Below are 18,073 nucleotides of genomic sequence, written 5' to 3'. Positions count from 1 at the left end.
TTAGGTTCTCTTTACTTTCTTCCATTAAGTGGTATTATCTGCATATTTGAAGTTGTTGCTATTTCTCCCAGCAATCTTGATTCCAGTTAGTGAGTCATCCAGCCTGGCATTTCTCATGACATATCCTGTACATAAGTTAAACAAGCAGAATGACAACAGTCAGGCTTATCGTGCTCCTTTCCCAATTTTGAACCAGTCCATTTTTCCATATTCTGTTCTAACTGCTGCTTCTTGACCTACATACAGGTTTCTTAGAAGATAGTTAAGGTGGTTTGGTATTCCCATCTCTTTAAGAATTTTCCACAATTTGTTATGATCTACACAGTTAAACAGTGGAAACAGTGGCTGACTTTATTTTGGGGGCTCCAAAATCACTGCAGATGGTGACTGCAGCCATGAAATTAAAAGATGCTTACTCCTTGGAAGGAAAGTTATGACCAATCTAGACAGTCTATTAAAAAGCAGAAACATTACTTTGCCAACAAAGGTTCATCTAGTCAAGGCTATGGTTTTTCCAGTAGTCATATATGGATGTGAGAGTTGGAATGTGAAGAAAGCTGAGCACCGAAGAATTGATGCTTTTGAACTGTGATGTTGGAGAAGACTCTTGAGAGTCCCTTGGACTGCAAGGAGATCCAACCAGTCCACCCTAAAGGAGATCAGTCCTGGGTGTTCTTTGGAAGGAATGATGCTAAAGCTGAAACTCCAGTACTTTGGCCACCGCATGCGAAGAGTTGACTCATTGGGAAAGACTCTGATGCTGGGAGGGATTGGGGGCAGGAGGAGAAGGGGACAACAGAGGATGAGATGGCTGGATGGTATCACTGACTCGATGGACGTGAGTCTGAGTGAACTCCGGGAGTTGGTGATGGACAGGGAGGCCTGGCGTGCTGCAACTCATGGGGTCGCAAAGAGTCGGACACGATTGAGCGACTAAACTGAACTGAATGAATTTGTCAGATACTCTAAAATAACTATAACTGATGAGTATCATCATAGCATGTATCTAACAAGGGAATTTTAAATTCACTTTTGGGCAGGATAAAAAAGAAACTTCAGAAAACAAACAGTTAAATTAATCCCTGAAATGAAAAAAAACCTGAATCACAAGTATGTATCATTAATGAAATACTTCATTTTCATTCAAATAAAGACAGGATTATTCAGGTATAAATACTTAAGATGAGCCTCAAGGTAATCTTGCAGAAGTTTTCTCAACAAATGTAACTATGTTTCCGAAACAAGGAAGTTCTTTGAACAAAACACTTTGGTTTCCTAGTTACCAAAGCTCTCATAAGAGAAAAATATTTCATCATTTCCCTTTGGAACTTTGGGCTTCCCTGGTGGTTCAGTGGTAAAGAATCTGGCTGCCAATGCAGGAGATGTGGGTTCGAATCCCTGGTCTGGGAAGATCCCCTGGAGAAGGAAATGGCAACCCACTCCAGGATTCTTGCCTGGGAAATCCCATGGACAGAGGAGCCTGGAAGGCTATGGTCCATGGGATAGCTAGATTCAGACATAAGTTTGGGACTAAACAACAACCTGAAACTTCATGTCACTGCACGCAGACTCATTAATGCCTTATTGGTATTAGCACTTATTTCTTTTGAAATGAAAGAAGCATGCTGAAAATAACTCTACAATAGCATAACAGCTGCAAATAGCTTAACTACATGCACTGGACCAGAATTCTGACCTGTTACAAAGAGATTTCATAAATAGAAAATAAAAGTACAGCACTTATGAAAACACTAAGTACTATACGCAAGTTCACATACGTAACAGCTCAAAATATGCTATAATTAGACTATGTTACTGACACTTAAAGACTCTAAACTTGAAGTAAAACATGAGCCTTATTTTCCAGTGTTAGTATCTACAATAGATATTATTTCCAAATAACTAAAGATGTAGAAAAAATTAATGAAAGAAAATTCAAGAAATCTACTAAAATTGGTGACTTCTTTTTTAAAGGTCAAAAAATCACCTTCTATTACGTTTCTAAATTAGTTTTTCACCTCATTATCTGCCATGAGGTAGCAGAATATATGAATAAAAGCATAACTAACTGTGTACTTGTGGGGCTTTAACATCTCTGAATGTATCTGTTAGGTATAACTATGATATCAGGGTTAATAACTGAGACATCTTTGATCTGGCATATTATGCCAGAAAAGTTTGCTTCTTAAAATTCTACCTCCCAGTTATAGACCAACTGAATTTTATTAGGAAGACATAGTATTTGATTGGTTTAAGGAAACAGATACGAAATAAGAAATATAAAGGAAAATAAGGTAACACAGTAAAGCTTTGGCAATGACAGTATTTTCTGAGTAGCCAAAAACTGATTACAGAAATCAATGGATATATGCTGCCACCATGTGGTAAAGAAAATTAAGATCATTTTGGAAAAGACAAACTTAATCCCACAGTCTTAGTAGAGTGGAAAGTTTGTTTCCCTAACTCCCAGTTACAAAACTCAGAGACATAACTAACAAATATCTTAGTTTCTCTTAGTATCCATGGGACTGTCATGATCCTGTCATTTTTGAGGCATTTATGTTTGTCAACTGTTGCTTCCTCTTTTAAGTTTCTATTAATTTACTACTTGTTTTATGTTCTATTTTTTAAAGGTCAAAAAGTCACATTCTACTACATTTCTAAATCAGTTTTTTATCTCTTATCTGTGGGTTTTTCCAGCAGTCATGTATGGATGTGAGAGTTTCTTTATAGAAAGCTGAGTGCCGAAGAACTGATGCTTTTGAACTGCAGTGTTGAAGAAGCCTCTTGAGAGTCCCTTGGACTGCAAGAAGATCCAACCAGTGAATCTTAGAGGAGATCAGTCCTGAATATTCACAGGAAAGACTGATGCTGAAACTGAAACTCCAACACTTTGGCCACCTGATGTGAAGAACTGACTCATTTGAAAAGACCCTGATGCTGGGAAAGACTGAAGGCAGGAAGAGAAAAGAACAACAGAAGATGAGATGGTTGGATGGCATCACCAACTCAATGGACATGAGCTTGAGTAAGCTCTGGGAGTTGGTGATGGACAGGGAGCCTGGCAGGCTGCAGTCCATGGGGTCACAAAGAGTCGGACATGACAGAGTGACTGAACTGAACTGTTCTATGAAATAATACCACCCTCGTGTATTTGTCCTGAGTTTCTCCTCTTGCAAGTCAATCCTCACCTTATGTGATTTCATGATTTTGTGATTTCTATGAACTTCAGTTACATTTTCCCCAGCTTTGGGGTTCATTTGACCCATCTTAATCTGTGTATGTCCTCAGATAGTCAACTCGGTTGCCCAAATACCAGATTTTAGTTTCTAAACTCTGAACTTTATAGCTATATAAGGAATTCAACAATTATTAATAAATAAGATGTGCAAACAACCAAAGTCACAATGTCCAAAACTGTACATTTTGTTCAAGGTCTAGTGATGCATTTTATTTTACTTTTAATATTTCCCCTAATAATGCCTATGAGAAACCTAGATAGCATATTAAAAAGCAAAGATCACTTTGTCAAGAAAAGTCTGTATAGTCAAAGCTATGGTTTTTCCAGTAGTCATGTACAGATGTGAAAGTTGGACCATTAAGAAGGCTAAGTGCTGAAGAATTGATGCTTTCGAATTGTGGTACTTGAGAGTCCTTTGGACTGCAAGGAAATCAAACTAGTCAATCCTAAAGGAGATCAACCCTGAATATTCATTGGAAGGACTGATACTGAAGCTGAAGCTCTAGTACTTCGACCACCTGATGCAAAGAACTGTCTCACTGGAAAAGACCTGATGCTGGGAAAGACTGCAAGAGGAGAACAGGGCGGCAGATGATAAGATGGTTAGACAGCATCACAGACTCAATGGACGTGAATGTGAGCAAACTCCGGGAGACAGTAAAGGACAGGGAAGCCTGATGTGCTGCAGTCCATGGGGTCACAAAGAGCTGGACACTACTTAGCAACAGGACAACAACAAATAATGCCTCATGAGTCATCACCCCTGTCAGTACAAAGTTAAAAATGTTGAAAGAAAGACTAACAAAGCCAAGGTTCTTTTTAGAGAAAACAGCGGGTTTCAAAGCCAAATATTTCACATGCACAGAATGTATTTTCTTTTTCTTCACTTGTGTTTCAGACAAAATTGTAAGGTGGTTCAATTTCTGGTGATGAATCTGTAAGTTCCATCTGACCAACCCTACTAGCAATACAATCTCAAATTCTGACAAAATATACAACAACCACCTGAATGCATAAGAAAGTGACCCAAATCAGGCAGATTCTGGAGGGATATAATCTACCAGAGGAAGAATGGAACAGCACTGGGTGAATTTCCTGGTGTCTCCTTTAAAAAAAAAAGCCTTTTAGCTGGAAGGCAGAGCTACCACGTGCCAAGTAAGATGACAAATGTGTAAGAGAAAATCCTTCATCTTTCTAGCTTGAAGAACCAGAAAACAGAGTATGGGTAACTCAGATGCTCTAAAGTGAGGAGGGAATTCTAGAGACAGAGAAGGGGAACTCCATTCTGTGGATTATCATGTCGTGTCGTGAAGTTGCTCAGTCGTGTCCAACTCTTTATGACCCCATGGACTGCAGCCTACCAGGCTCCTCCCTCCATGGGATTCTCCAGGCAAGACTACTGGAGTGGGTTGCCATTTCCTTCTCCAGGGAATCTTCCCAATCCAGGGATTGAACCCAGGTCTCCTGCATTCCAGGCAGACGCTTTAACCTCTGAGCCACCAGGGAAGCCTCTGCCAAATATCTGGCTGACCTCTGAACAACATACAGGTAGGACAGACCCAAGCAGTCCTACTTAGGCCAAAAAAAAAAAAAAAACTCAACTGAAATTTCACATGCTGCCCAAGAGACAGAGTATACAGCTTGAGTATAAATTAGTTAAATTTCTGCTACAACAAAAACATCAGTAACTGTCAAAATGCAGTCTATCCAACATAGCAGTTGTACTGTTAAGATCTACATTTACTCTATGATTTAAATAAACAATTTAAAAAGTTACTTGACCTTTGAAGAAACAGGAAAACGTGACCCATTCTTAAAAGAAAAGACAATCAACAAAAACCAACTCTGAGGTGACCCAGATTTTGGAATTGGCAGAGAAAGATTTTCAAGTAGAGGTTTTAACTATTCTCAGTGGTATAAAGGAAAATATGCTCATAATGAAAAAACAAATACCAGAGCAATAAAAACAATAATAAACAACACATAGAAATCTAGAAGTAAAAAATATCACTCTTAAATTTTACCTAAGAAAAAACAAAAACGTATGTCCATACAAAGCCAATGTTCAAAAGTCTGGAGCAGCTTCACTTATAATGTGTTCAAAGTGGAAATAACTCAAATACCCATCAAGGAAGAATGAATACATCCATACAATTAAATATTCCCCAACAATATAAAGGAACTATTGATACATAAAAAAAAAAATCTGGCAATTTCTCATAAAATAAATATTACTGGTGGATGGACAGATTAAGGTAAGTATAAATTATCAGGCAGAAATTAGGTGTTCCCTGTAAAATTTTTTCTAGTTATCTATAGCTTGAAAACTTTCATAATAAAACAGAAAAAATTACACTCTCTAGGGCTGCTTGGAGAAGGCAATGGCAATCCACTCCAGTACTCTTGCCTGGAGAATCCCAGGGACGGGGGAGCCTGGTGGGCTGCCATCTATGGGGTCGCACAGTCGGACACGACTGAAGTGACGCAGCAGCAGCAGCAGCAGCAGCAGCAGCAGCAGGGCTGCTAATTATTTTTGAATGTGCTAATTTTGGGATCATAAGCTATGAGATGTATAAAAGAAAACACCTATTATTATAGGTTATAATATTTACTTATCTTCTGAGATGGTCCTCCAATTTGCCTTACTGGTAACAGTATTTTACCCCTGAAAAACTTTGCTGTCTGTAAATTTGATAGTTTACTTTGTGCTTCCTTTCTAATATAATGTTTACTGTTTGTTTCCCTGCACTCCTTTTAAAATATAATTTTCACAAAGCCAGAGATCTTTGTTTTATTCACTGAGGTACCCCACATACCTATAACAATGCTTGGCACGTAACAGGTGTACAGTGAATATTTATTGACTGAATTTTATTCTCATAATAATGACCATGTAAGTGAGGGAGGTGTTACATATTCTCATCCGTATTTTTATCATGGGAACTGAAGGGGTAGAGAAGACTAAGTTCTTTAACCAAGATCATCACACCATCATCAAACTGCAGAGATGAAACTTAAACTAGTATCTCTGAATTCCCCAAATATCAAAGCAGTAAATAATTTAACAAACCACCTCAAAAAATAAACCTCCACAAAATAGTGCCAAAAAAATTTCTTTTAACATTAAATGTTAACACTGATTCACATACCCTTATAAAAAAGAAGGACCTTGCTGGTTTGACTTTTCATTTAAAAATATTCAGTCTAAAAATATTCAGGACCATCAATATTCCTCGGTGGTCCACTGGTTAAGGCTCTGCACTTCCACTGCAGGGGGCACAGGTTCGATTCTTGGTCAGGAAACAAAATCCCACTAAGATCCCACATGGCATAGCCAAAAAGTAAAAATAAAAAATATAAACAAAATAAAAGTATTCACTCTATGTTTTCTTTGTGTTGGGTAAGTTGATCTGTACTAGGCCCTTGACAGAGCAGAAAATCTAACTTTAAGTGTGGTTTCAATACAAAAGTAATTCTATTATGTTTAAACCATATTCTCTGAGTTTCTAGGATCTTTTATTATAGATATAAGGCATTATTTAACAGTTTTTTCCTGAATGTGATTCAATTTTCCCTTTATAGTATGAAATTCAGGAAGAGTTTTAAGACATAGGATTATATTTTTAGCTGAAAGGTGGTAAAACTTTAAGAAGCAAACTTGTAGATAGAAAAGTTCTGTGACGGTTAATTTTTTATGTCAATTTGGTTAGACCATGGTACCTAAATACTTTGTCAAACGTTATACTAGATGTTTCTGTGAAGGCATTTTTTAAGCTGAGATTAACATTTAAACCAGTAGACTTTGAGAACGGCAGTTTACCTCCCATATGGGCCTCATCCAATCAGTTAAGGCCTTAGTAAAACTGAGACTGAATAAGAAGGAATTTTGTCAGCAGATAGTCTTTGGACTCAAACTGCAACCTTCTCTTGAATTTCCAGGCTGCCAGCTTAGGCTGTTAAGATTTTGGACTCGCCAAGCCTCTACAGGGGCTTCCCAGGTAGGTGGCGCTAGTGGTAAAGAACCCACCTGCCAATGCAGGAGATGTAAAAGACGTAGGTTCAATCCCAGGGTCTAGAAGATCCCCTGGAGGAGGTGTGGCAACCAACTCCAGTATCCTTGCCTGGAGAATCCCATGGACAGAGGAGCCTGGTGGGCTGCAGTCCATAGGGGTGCAAAGAGTCAGACACGACTGAAGCGATTTAGCATACATACACGTAAGCTTGCACATAGTTTGCTACAACTATGTGAGTAAATTTCTTAAAATATATCTCTATCCATAAATATTTATATATCCTGTTGGTTTTGTTTTTTCTGGAGAAGCCAAACATGTTCAAAAATAAAACTGCTTCTGTGTTTAAGAATTATGCCTGGAGAATCCCAGGGATGGAGGAGCCTGGTGGGCTGCCGTCTATGGGGTCGCTCAGAGTCGGACACGACTGAAGCAACTTAGCAGCAGCAGCAGCAGCAGTGCACTAAAAACACTCAGGGACCCTATGAATGAAACCAGTGTTAATTATCTATGCTTTCATGTGAATAAAACACTAAAGGTGTGAGTAAGGTTGAAACAAACTAAAATCTGGGATATACTGCCATTACTGACCCTTGAGAGTAGAGAGACTTGCTTTACCACACAGAAAAAATATGACAATTTTAGAGATTCAAGACTTTTTGTGGGGGGAGGGGGTCAAAGAATCCTTTGTTAAGGAGAAATCACTTGCAGAATCCCCAAATGTCAAAAGTGATTTTAAAAAGAGGTGGTTTGATAGAAACGAGGATAGAAAGCTCTTCCAGACTCCCTCTAAAATACAAGAAGTCCTTGATGGATGCTGAGGTGCCATGAGGTACGGCAGAACCAAGTCTGAAAACTCATCTGCCTTGTCTCTGACAAACCCTGTGCCACCGCCACCACGACCCTGGCCATTTAACAGACACAACAGAAAGTAGATGACTTGCCCAAGGCTGCAAAATTAGTTAGAAGACAAACGGAGGCCTTCGAACTTTGTCCTTTATTATTGTGACTCTGGATGCAAATTTTTTAAAATTAAGAGCTATCTCTGTAGATGTGCACAACAATGTGGCAGGTTAACAGCAGAAAAAAACAACCACAGTGGACCCGTGTAGGCCCTCTGGCATGGCTCCTGATGACTTCAGTGCTCCTACCAGAAGAGGGAAGCTGAGCCTTCATTTGCCTGCAATAGTGGCTCTATACCAACAACAGAAGTAGATTCCATCCAGCACTAATAGTGCTGCAAATCAGAGCATCAAAATATAAATTAAATTACAATAATTTATTTCTGGAAAGTAGACCTTTGGTAAAAGTTGCCCTTGAAGTAGAACACAAAATAGCTATTTATATGCAACTTTACTAAAAATCACATTTTTACTTTGAAACAGAAGTGTGGGCACTTCAATGAAATGAACAGAAAAATAAGATTATCTTCTCCATTTGACAGAGCAGGAAACACTGAACAACTTGCTCAAGGTCACACAAAAAATGAGTGTCAAGATCTCATCTAAGGTGTAACTCCGCCTTACTAGAATTTGAACTCTGGAAGGGCAGACACTTGTCTTCACCGCTGTCATGGCACCACATGGCATGGCACCGGGCCTCACAGGGATGGATGCTAGTATCAGAGCACGTGCTCTGAACAGGTATTAAGGGAAGTAACTGTATTTGATGAAGAGACTAAATGACTAATAAATGGACCAGGCTCCCTTTCATATCACCCACAGGGTGGATCTGTAATGAAGAACTGAGAATGAAATGAATTACAAGAACAAAACACTCAGCTGAGGATTACAGGTCAGTATCATGGAGGTACCCTATCAATCTTTAAGATGGCTATTGCAGTCTCATCTCCTTCCCACTACTTACGAAGAATCATAGCAGTCAGCATGCTCAAGTCCCATTTTTCTATCCCTGACTTTTATACTCCTTATCACAAATCTTAAGCGCTCCTTGGAGTCTCTTACCACCAGGGATCAAAATTAGACAAACCTCAGTCAGTTGTTTCAGTTGACCTTTGTTTGCACTTAATTCTTCTGCCAGGTCATTCTTTTTCACTTGTAGTTCAGAGATTTCCTTTCTCAATGGATTCACTAGTTCATAGAACCGAATCTTAAAAAAAAAAAAATCAATAAGCAGTCATGCAATGCAAATTACAATTAAAATTTGCTAATTAATAGCACTCTCAATTATCAGTAGTATAAATAAAAGTATTAAGGTAATAAAGGAAAGTGTTAAGGGGTTTCAGATTATATGCCTATACATTAAATTTTTTGTTCAAACTAAAACAAGATGGTCTTTAATTGACCCTGACTATAATACTTTGAGTTCAATTTAGTCCCTTCAAGGCCCAGATTATCTATAAGTCCCCGGCCCTGACACAGTCTCTCTTTCCTCTCTTCTATCAATACTCCACTTCCTCCTTACTTCTCACCTCCTACTACAGCTCATTCTACACTATCAGCTTATTTCCTGAACATATCAAGTGTTCAAAAGTTTTGCTCTTGCTATTTCCTCTGATAGGAAAGCAAGCTCTTCCCCACATGCAAATGTATGGCTCATGCTTTCACTCCCTTCAGGTCTCTGATCAGATATGACCTTATCAGTAAAACCTTCCCTGACTCCCCTGATATATATATATTTTTTGGCCAGGCTACACTGCTTGAGGGATTTTAGTTCTTCAATCACGGATTGAACCCAGGCCTGTGGCAGTGAGAGCATGGAGTCCTAACACTAGACTGCAGGGAATTCCCTCGCCTAACCTGATTTAATACAGTACCTTCAGTGACAGCAGTTCCTACTTTTCACTCTGCTCTTTTCTCCATACCATTTATGACAAACATGCTACTTGGTTTAGTTTGCTGTGTGTGTTGCTCCACAGGAATGCGATCTCTGGGAGGACAGGAATATTTGTCTGGTCTGTGCACTGCTCTGTCCCCAGTGCCTAAATATATGTATATGCAAAGCCTTGGAGAAGGAAATGGCAACCCACTCTGGTATTCTTGCCTGGAGAACCCCATGGAGAGAGGAGCCCTGTGGGCTATAGTCCACGGGGTCGCAGAGTCAGAAATGACTTAGCAACTAAACCACTAGCACCTTCTTAGGCTCTGGGTGAAGCTCTACTTACTACCAATGCCATGAAAGGGATAAATAATCAGGAGGTATCCTTCATGTCACTATTCCCATTCAGTTCAGATTTCTCTTTCCACTCTCAATTCTCTCAGGGGAATTTGGCTGCCCTAACTTAGTAAAGTGTTCCATCTGACAAGTTTCTACAAAACTAAGCTATCTGTAAATTAGGAGAGGGCAAGTAAGGACTAATTATTGTACAGTCATACAATCTGAAACTCCTTAATGTATTGCTGTATTGGAGGAGTACCACATTTGGTAAGAGGCCAGTACTAAAGCTAGTACTTAACACAAAGAATCTGTGTATAATTAACTAATTAGGACAATACTGTCTGAAAACAAAAGATAAGACAAAGAACAAACCAGAGAACAAAAACATATATGACTGCCACTAATGGAATACTTTCCAGCTAGGATGAGTCAAGAGCCTCAATGACAGCACTTGAGATTCTCACTGGTTTTGGACAGTACTGGAGGCAGAAAAATTTATGCTTGAGCTGCTGCTGCTAAGTCACTTCAGTCGTGTCCGACTCTGTGCGACCCCACAGACAGCAGCCCACCAGGCTCTGCCGTCCCTGGGATTTTCCAGGCAAGAGTACTGGAGTGGGTTGCCATTGCCTAGTTAAATAAAAAGCTAGACAAACAAAACAGTACTCCATTTTATAGGAAATTATTAATCTGGAAACCTAATCCAAATGAGAATCAAGAGAGGCAATCACCACTCCAGCAAAAATAATAGATAGTATTTACTATGTGTTTACTAAGTTCTAAGCACTATTAAGCTTTCTACGTACATATTCACACTTAATCTTCACAATTACCTCAACAGAAAAGTGTTGTTAATTTATTATTTTTTTTACGTGAAGTAGTTGATTTACAATGTTCTGTTAGTTTCAGGTGTACAGCAAGATGATTCAGTTACACATAAATACATATATATATATACTCTTTCTGATTCTTTTTCATTTTATATTATTATAAGATATTGAATAAAGATACTGTTATTATTATTTAGCCTTTTACAGATGAAAACTTTCAAGCCTCTTAGGGTGAAATGACTTCTGTGTATCACAAACTTGCAGTGTGGTGGGATGTGTGCTCTTGGGACCCGCACGCCACTGCTGCCACTCTGAGACACTTTCAGTAAAGCCACGGGATCAAAACTATTTGCCTAGTTCAGTTCAGTCATTCAGTCATGTCCGACTCTTTGCGACCCCATGAATCGAAGCACGCCAGGCCTCCCTGTCCATCACCAATTCCCGGAGTCCACCCAGACCCTTGTCCATTGAGTCAGTGATGCCATCCAACCGTCTTATCCTCTGTTATCCACTTCTCCTCCTGCCCTAAATCTTTCCCAGCATCAGGGTCTTTTCAAATGAGTCAGCTCTTCGTATCAGGTGGCCAAAGTATTGGAGTTTCAGCTTCAACATCAATCCTTCCAATGAACACTCAGGACTGATCTCATTTAGGATGTACTGGTTGGATCTCCTTGCAGTACAAGGCACTCTCAACAGTCTTCTCCAAAACCAAAGTTCAAAAGCATCAATTCTTTGGTGTTCAGCTTTCATATTTATAGTCCAACTCTCACATCCATACATGACCACCACTGGAAAAACCATAGCCTTGACTAGACGGACCCGTGTTGACAAAGTAATGTCTCTGCTTTTTAATATGCTGTCTAGGTTGGTCATAACTTTCCTTCCAAGGAGTAAGCGTCTTTTTAATTTCATGGCTGCAATCACCATCTGCAGTGATTTTGGAGCCCAGAAAGATAAAGTCTGACACTGTTTCCCCATCTATTTGCCATGAAGTGATGGGACCAGATGCCATGATCTTAGTTTTCCGAATGTTGAGCTTTAAGCCAACTTTTTCACTCTCCTCTTTCGTTTTCATCAAGAAGATCTTTAGTTCTTCTTCACTTTCTGCCATAAGGGTGGGTGTCATCTGCATATCTGAGGTTATTGATTTTTCTCCCAGCAATCTTGATTCCAGCTTGTGTTTCTTCCAGCCCAGCATTTCTCATGACGTACTTTGCATATAAGTTAAATAATCAGGGTGACAATATACAGCCTTGACAGACTCCTTTTCCTATTTGGAACCAGTCTGTTGTTCCATGTCCAGTTCTAACTGTTGCTTCCTGACCTGCATACAAATTTCTCAAGAGGCAGATCAGGTGGTCTGGTATTCCCATCTCTTTCAGAATTTTCCACAGTTTATTGTGATCCACACAGTCAAAGGCTTTGGAATAGTCAAGAAAGCAGAAATAGATGTTTTTTCTGGAACTCTCTTGCTTTTTCGATGATCCAGCGGATGTTGGCAATTTGATCTCTGGTTCCTCTGACTTTTCTAAAACCAGCTTGAACATCAGGAAGTTCACAGTTCACATATTGCTAAAGCCTGGCTTGGAGAATTTTAGGCATCACTTTACTAGTGCGTGAGATGACTGCAATTGTGTGGTAGTTTGAGCATTCTTTGGCATTGCCTTTCTTTGGGATTGGAATGAAAACTGACATTTTCCAGTCCTGTGGCCACTGCTGAGTTTTACAAATTTGCTGGCATATTGAGTGCAGCACTTTCAGAGCATCATCTTTCAGGATCTGAAATAGCTCAACCGGAATTCCATCACCTCCACTAGCTGTGTTTGCAGTGATGCTTTCTAAGGCCCACTTGACTTCACATTCCAGGATGTCTGGCTCTAGGTGAGTGATCATACCATCATGATTATCTGGGTCGTGAAGATCTTTTTTGTACAGTTCTTCTGTATATTCTTGCCACCTCTTCTTAATATCTTCTGTTTCTGTTAGGTCCGTACCATTTTTGTCCTTTTTTGAGCCCATCTTTGCATGAAATGTTCCCTTGGTATCTGTAAATTTCTTGAAAAGATCTCTAGTCTTTCCCATTCTATTGTTTTCCTCTCTTTCTTTGCATTGATCGCTGAGGAAGGCTTTCTTATCTCTCCTTGCTATTCTCTGGAACTCTGCATTCAAATGGGTATATCTTTCCTTTTCTCCCTTTGCTTTTCGCTTCCCTTCTTTTCACAGCTATTTGTAAAGCCTCCTCAGACAGCCAAATTGCTTTTTCACATTTCTTTTTCTTGGGGATGGTCTTGATCCCTGTCTCCTTCTCCTGTATAATGTCACAAAACTACATCTACAGTTCATCAAGTACTCTTTCTATCAAATCTAGTCCCTTAAATCTATTTCTCACTTCCACTGTATAGTCATAGGGATTTGATTTAGGTCATACCTGAATGGTCTAGTGGTTTTGTCTACTTTCTTCAATTTCAGTCTGAATTTGGCAATAAGGAGTTCATGATCTGAGCCACAGTCAGCTCCTGGTCTTGTTTTTGTTGCCTGTACAGAGCTTTTCCATCTTTGGCTGCAAAGAATATAATCAATCTGATTTTGGTATCGACCATCTGGTAATGTCCACGTGCAGAGTCTTTTCTTGTGTTGTTGGAAGAAGGTGTTTGCTATGACCAGTGTGTTCTCTTGGCAGAATTCTATTAGCCTTTGCCCTGCTTCATTCTGTACTCCAAGGCCAAATTTGCCTGTTATTCCAGGTGTTTCTTGACTTCCTACTTTTGCATTCCAGTCCTCTATAATGAAAAGGACATCTTTTTTGGGTGTTAGTTCTAGAAAGTCTTGTAGGTGTTCATAGAACTGTTCAACTTCAGCTTCTTCTGCGTTACTGGTCAGGGCATAGACTTGGATTACTGTGATATTGAATGGTTTGCCTTGGAAATGAACTGAGATCATTCTGTCATTTTTGAGACTGCATCCAAGTACTGCATTTCAGACTCTTTCATTGACTATGATGGCTACTCCATTTCTTGTAAGGGATTCCTGCCCATAGTAGTAGATATAATGGTCATCAGAGTTAAATTCACCCATTTCAGTCCATCTTAGTAAGACTAATATATTTTGCCTGCTGTATTTTTTTTTGTTTAGTTTTGCCTGTTTTACTGTTATGCTTAAGTTAAGTGGCATCTGCCAGTGGCTATACGATGTGTGATGATAACATCACTCTTAAGACAAATGAAGTTTGTGCTTATGTACTCTTATGTTTTAAAAATGTCTAAGTTTTAATTTCAATAATGATAAATATTAACAGATACAGTTCACATAAACAAAAGCTATTTGAGGTCCTCAATAATTTTTAGAGTGTAAATGATACTGATACTAAAAATATTTGAGACCACTGCCATAGATCAATCCTATGTACACAGCCGTGTAACCAACACCACAGTTTAGAACTGGACCTACACAGATCCATAATCATCTCCCTCAAGCTATTCCTTCATAATTACACCGCTCCCCTCTCCTCTGCTGTCCCTAACCCCTGGCAACCACTGTTATCTCTATAAACATTACAAACTGCCAGAGTTCATGATAAAACAATTCATTTCTATGGATCTTCCAGTCATTAACCCTATTTATTTGCTTGACTTCAGAGCTCAATGGTCAATACACTTTAAAATTTGGTCATCTGAACACCATTTCACTACCTTCAGATCTGAGCCATAAATTAATGTATCACTTGGGTACTTCAAAAGTTACGGCTACTACGGAAATGGCAAATTTTAGTCTGAAAACACACAGTTTTTTTGTTTTTAATGATACAAGACACTTACAGATACATATTCAGGAATAGAAAGCTGATCTTCAGGAAAACTTTTTAGCTTCATATATTGCTCTTCTGTCAACTCAAAGTCACGCAGGTTTCGACGAATATCTCCAGCTTTCTCTCTTAGTTGAAGATTTGTCTCTTCTAGTTGTTTCTGTCTCAGTAAAATAGTTTCCATTTCTTGTTTCATTAGTTCTTGATATTTTCTACAATACCAGAGAATGTATGGTAAGGTTAAAAAAAATCATGGAGACATAATTTCTCAAAGTTCCTATTTTACAATAACATCAAATTAAATGAGCAACTTAACAATATTTTTGGTTCCAGCTAAATGCTTACTTAGCCAGTTAAACACGAAATGACAAAGTTATACCAAGTGTGCAGCCAAAAAAATTATTAAATAGAAAATGTTAATAACTTTTAAAATTCAAATTATAAAATTATACATTTCCTCTGCTTAAGGTGTAAATCTGATATATCTGCTTTGGACTCTACTCACTGAAGTAATTTTCATTGTCTTTATTCAGGTAATTTAAGATGGTAACACTGAAACACCATAATGTCAGTACAGACAATGAGGTAATGAAAACAGTAATCGGCACCTTTCTCAAGGAGTATATGTAGTAGACAAGGTTAGTTGCCTACTGGAAAATTTTGAGCTGTAAGGGACCATATGAATCCCCCCTCCCCCCACGACTGTATCCCATCAACACACAAACACACTGTTATTTGTCCTATCTTAAAACAAATGAACAAAAAAGCCCCCACAATTTTTGACCCCATTTCACTGCCCATTTTGTTCTCAAAAGTTTTCTATATGCACTCTCTCCATCGCCTTTCCTCTTAAACAAAGGCTAATCAGGTTTTCACGCTTCCACCAAAATCTCCAGGTAACTGAAAAATCCAGATTGTTGATAACCAATTCTCATTTCTTTTTATCTCTGTCAATAGCACTTGAGATATCTGCCCTCTCCTTCCTTCATCTGCTTTCCCAGATACTATATTATTTTCCTCTTCATTTTTCTCCTGTTTTATTGGCGACACTTTCCCACTCTTTTTGTCTTGTTTATCTTAATGTAGGGATTACTTGGTGCTCTCCTCTTGTCTATGTTCACTCCCTTGGGGAATTCATCCAGTCTCGTGAATTAAATACTGTTTGTATCCTAATGGCTCCCAGATTTATCTCTTTAGATCAGACTTCTCATATATATCCGCTGCAGTCCATGGGGTCACTAGGAGTCGGACACGACTCAGCGACTTCACTTTCACTTTTCACTTTTATGCACTGGAGAAAGAAATGGCAACCCATTCCAGTGTTCTTGCCTGGAGAATCCCAGGGATGGGGGAGCCTGGTGGGCTGCCATCTATTGGGTTGTACAGAGTTAGACACAACTAAGTAACTTAGCAATAGCAACATGTTCCAAATTAAACTCCTGCTCTTCACTCACAAACGTATTCCATTATGGTTTCATGATCTTAACTGACAGCAACTCCATCCTTTGATTTATTCAGGCCAAGGATTGGTACAATCCTTGATTCCTCTTTCTCTCCTAAACCCCACACTAAATCTATCAGGACATCCTACCGGCTTTACCTTTAAAGTATATTCAGAATCCAACCTCTTTTTACCACTATCAAGAGGATTACAACAATAGTCTCCTACATTTAGTCTCCCAACTTCATTTAATTTGATCAATGTCTAAAGAACTAGAATAGAAGCCCTATTACCCAATGCAGTGGTTTTCAAAGTATTACCCACAAGCCAGCAGCAGCGTTCACATCATCTGGGAAGCTGGAAGAAATGCAAATTCTCAGGGCCCACCCCAAGCCAGAATCCCTGAGTGTGCCCAGCAGTCTTCTTCCGCAAGCTCTCCAGGTGGCTCTGATGCATGGTCAAGTTTGAGAACCACACTCATCTAATGTGATAGTGGCTGATAACTGGTCAGATAATTTTTTAGTATATCAGTTAAATAGTAAAATCTCATACACAGAAAAGATGCCTCCTTTTACATTTACCTCTAATTAAAATACAGAAATAAACATTCATCTGAAACATTTTTCCCCCAGGATCTAAGTTTTTTATCATGTGGAGATGTGCCTTGTTTTTCTGTAAATCATTTCTCATGATTTCCAAGTTCAATTTCTTTACAATGGCAGGAGACCTTTTAAAAAGACACCTGAGAAGAAATCTGAGCATATTTTTTATAGATTTGATTTCTGCCCCAATCTCTAAACATCTCTTGCTTACACTTATTTGACGATCTTTTAGTCGCTCACTTTTATTGAATCGTTCCAAAGAATTCATTATAATTTGCAAAGAAATGTGTATGCCTTTGTATTCATTTTAAAATATAATTTTAATTAAGTTATAGAAGTATACTAAGCACAATTGGCATAGGTATGTATTTTTCAGAAAAATACAAGTAACTTTGGATAAGCGCACAACTGAGCTGGAGAAAGTAGGCAGGCAAACAGAAGGTACTTCAGCCCAAAAGAATCCAAAGGGCCACAGAATATATCAATACTTTCTACAAAGCAAATGAAGAAAGGTTAAGACAGCTGGTTCAGTACAGTTCAGTCACTCAGTGGTGTCCAACTCTTTGTGATCCCATGGACTGCAGCATGCCAGGCTTCCCTATCCATCACCAACTCCCGGAACTTGCTCAAACTATTGTCCATCAAGTCGGTAATGCCATCCAACCATCTCATCCTGTCATCCTCTTCTCCTGCCTTCAACTGGTCCTTTCCAATGAGTCACTTCTCTGCATCAGGTGGCCAAAGTATTGCAGTTTCAGTTTCAGCATTAGTCCTTCTACTGAATATTCAGGACTGATTTCCTTTAGGATGGACTGGTTGAATCTCCTTACGGTCCAAGGGACTCTCAAGAGTCTTCTCCAACATCACAGTTCAAAAGCATCAATTCTTTGGCACTCAGCTTTCTTTATAGTCCAACTCTCACATCCATACATGACTAGTGGTAAAACCATAGCTTTGGCTAGAAGGACCTTTGTCAGCAAAGTAATGTCTCTGCTTTTTAATATGCTGTCTAGGGAGGTCACAGTTTTTCTTC

General features: G+C 38.9%; 1 protein-coding gene across 2 annotated transcripts in view; it reads right to left on the bottom strand.

The window, feature by feature from the left end:
* Positions 1-18,073, bottom strand: part of PIBF1 (progesterone immunomodulatory binding factor 1) — a 230,298-nt gene that overhangs the window by 195,168 nt on the left and 17,057 nt on the right. For both annotated transcript variants that reach the window (XM_005894381.3, XM_070380581.1), the window contains exons 4-5: positions 15,011-15,209; positions 9,241-9,360 (exon numbers count right to left, since the gene is read on the bottom strand). In XM_005894381.3, coding sequence (XP_005894443.3) covers positions 9,241-9,360; positions 15,011-15,209 — 319 coding nt within the window. The remainder of the gene's footprint in view (positions 1-9,240; positions 9,361-15,010; positions 15,210-18,073) is intronic.

Source organism: Bos mutus, chromosome 12 (assembly GCF_027580195.1).
Source record: "Bos mutus isolate GX-2022 chromosome 12, NWIPB_WYAK_1.1, whole genome shotgun sequence".
Taxonomy (NCBI): Eukaryota; Metazoa; Chordata; class Mammalia; order Artiodactyla; family Bovidae; genus Bos; species Bos mutus.
This window is presented reverse-complemented; position numbering and strand designations above follow the sequence as displayed.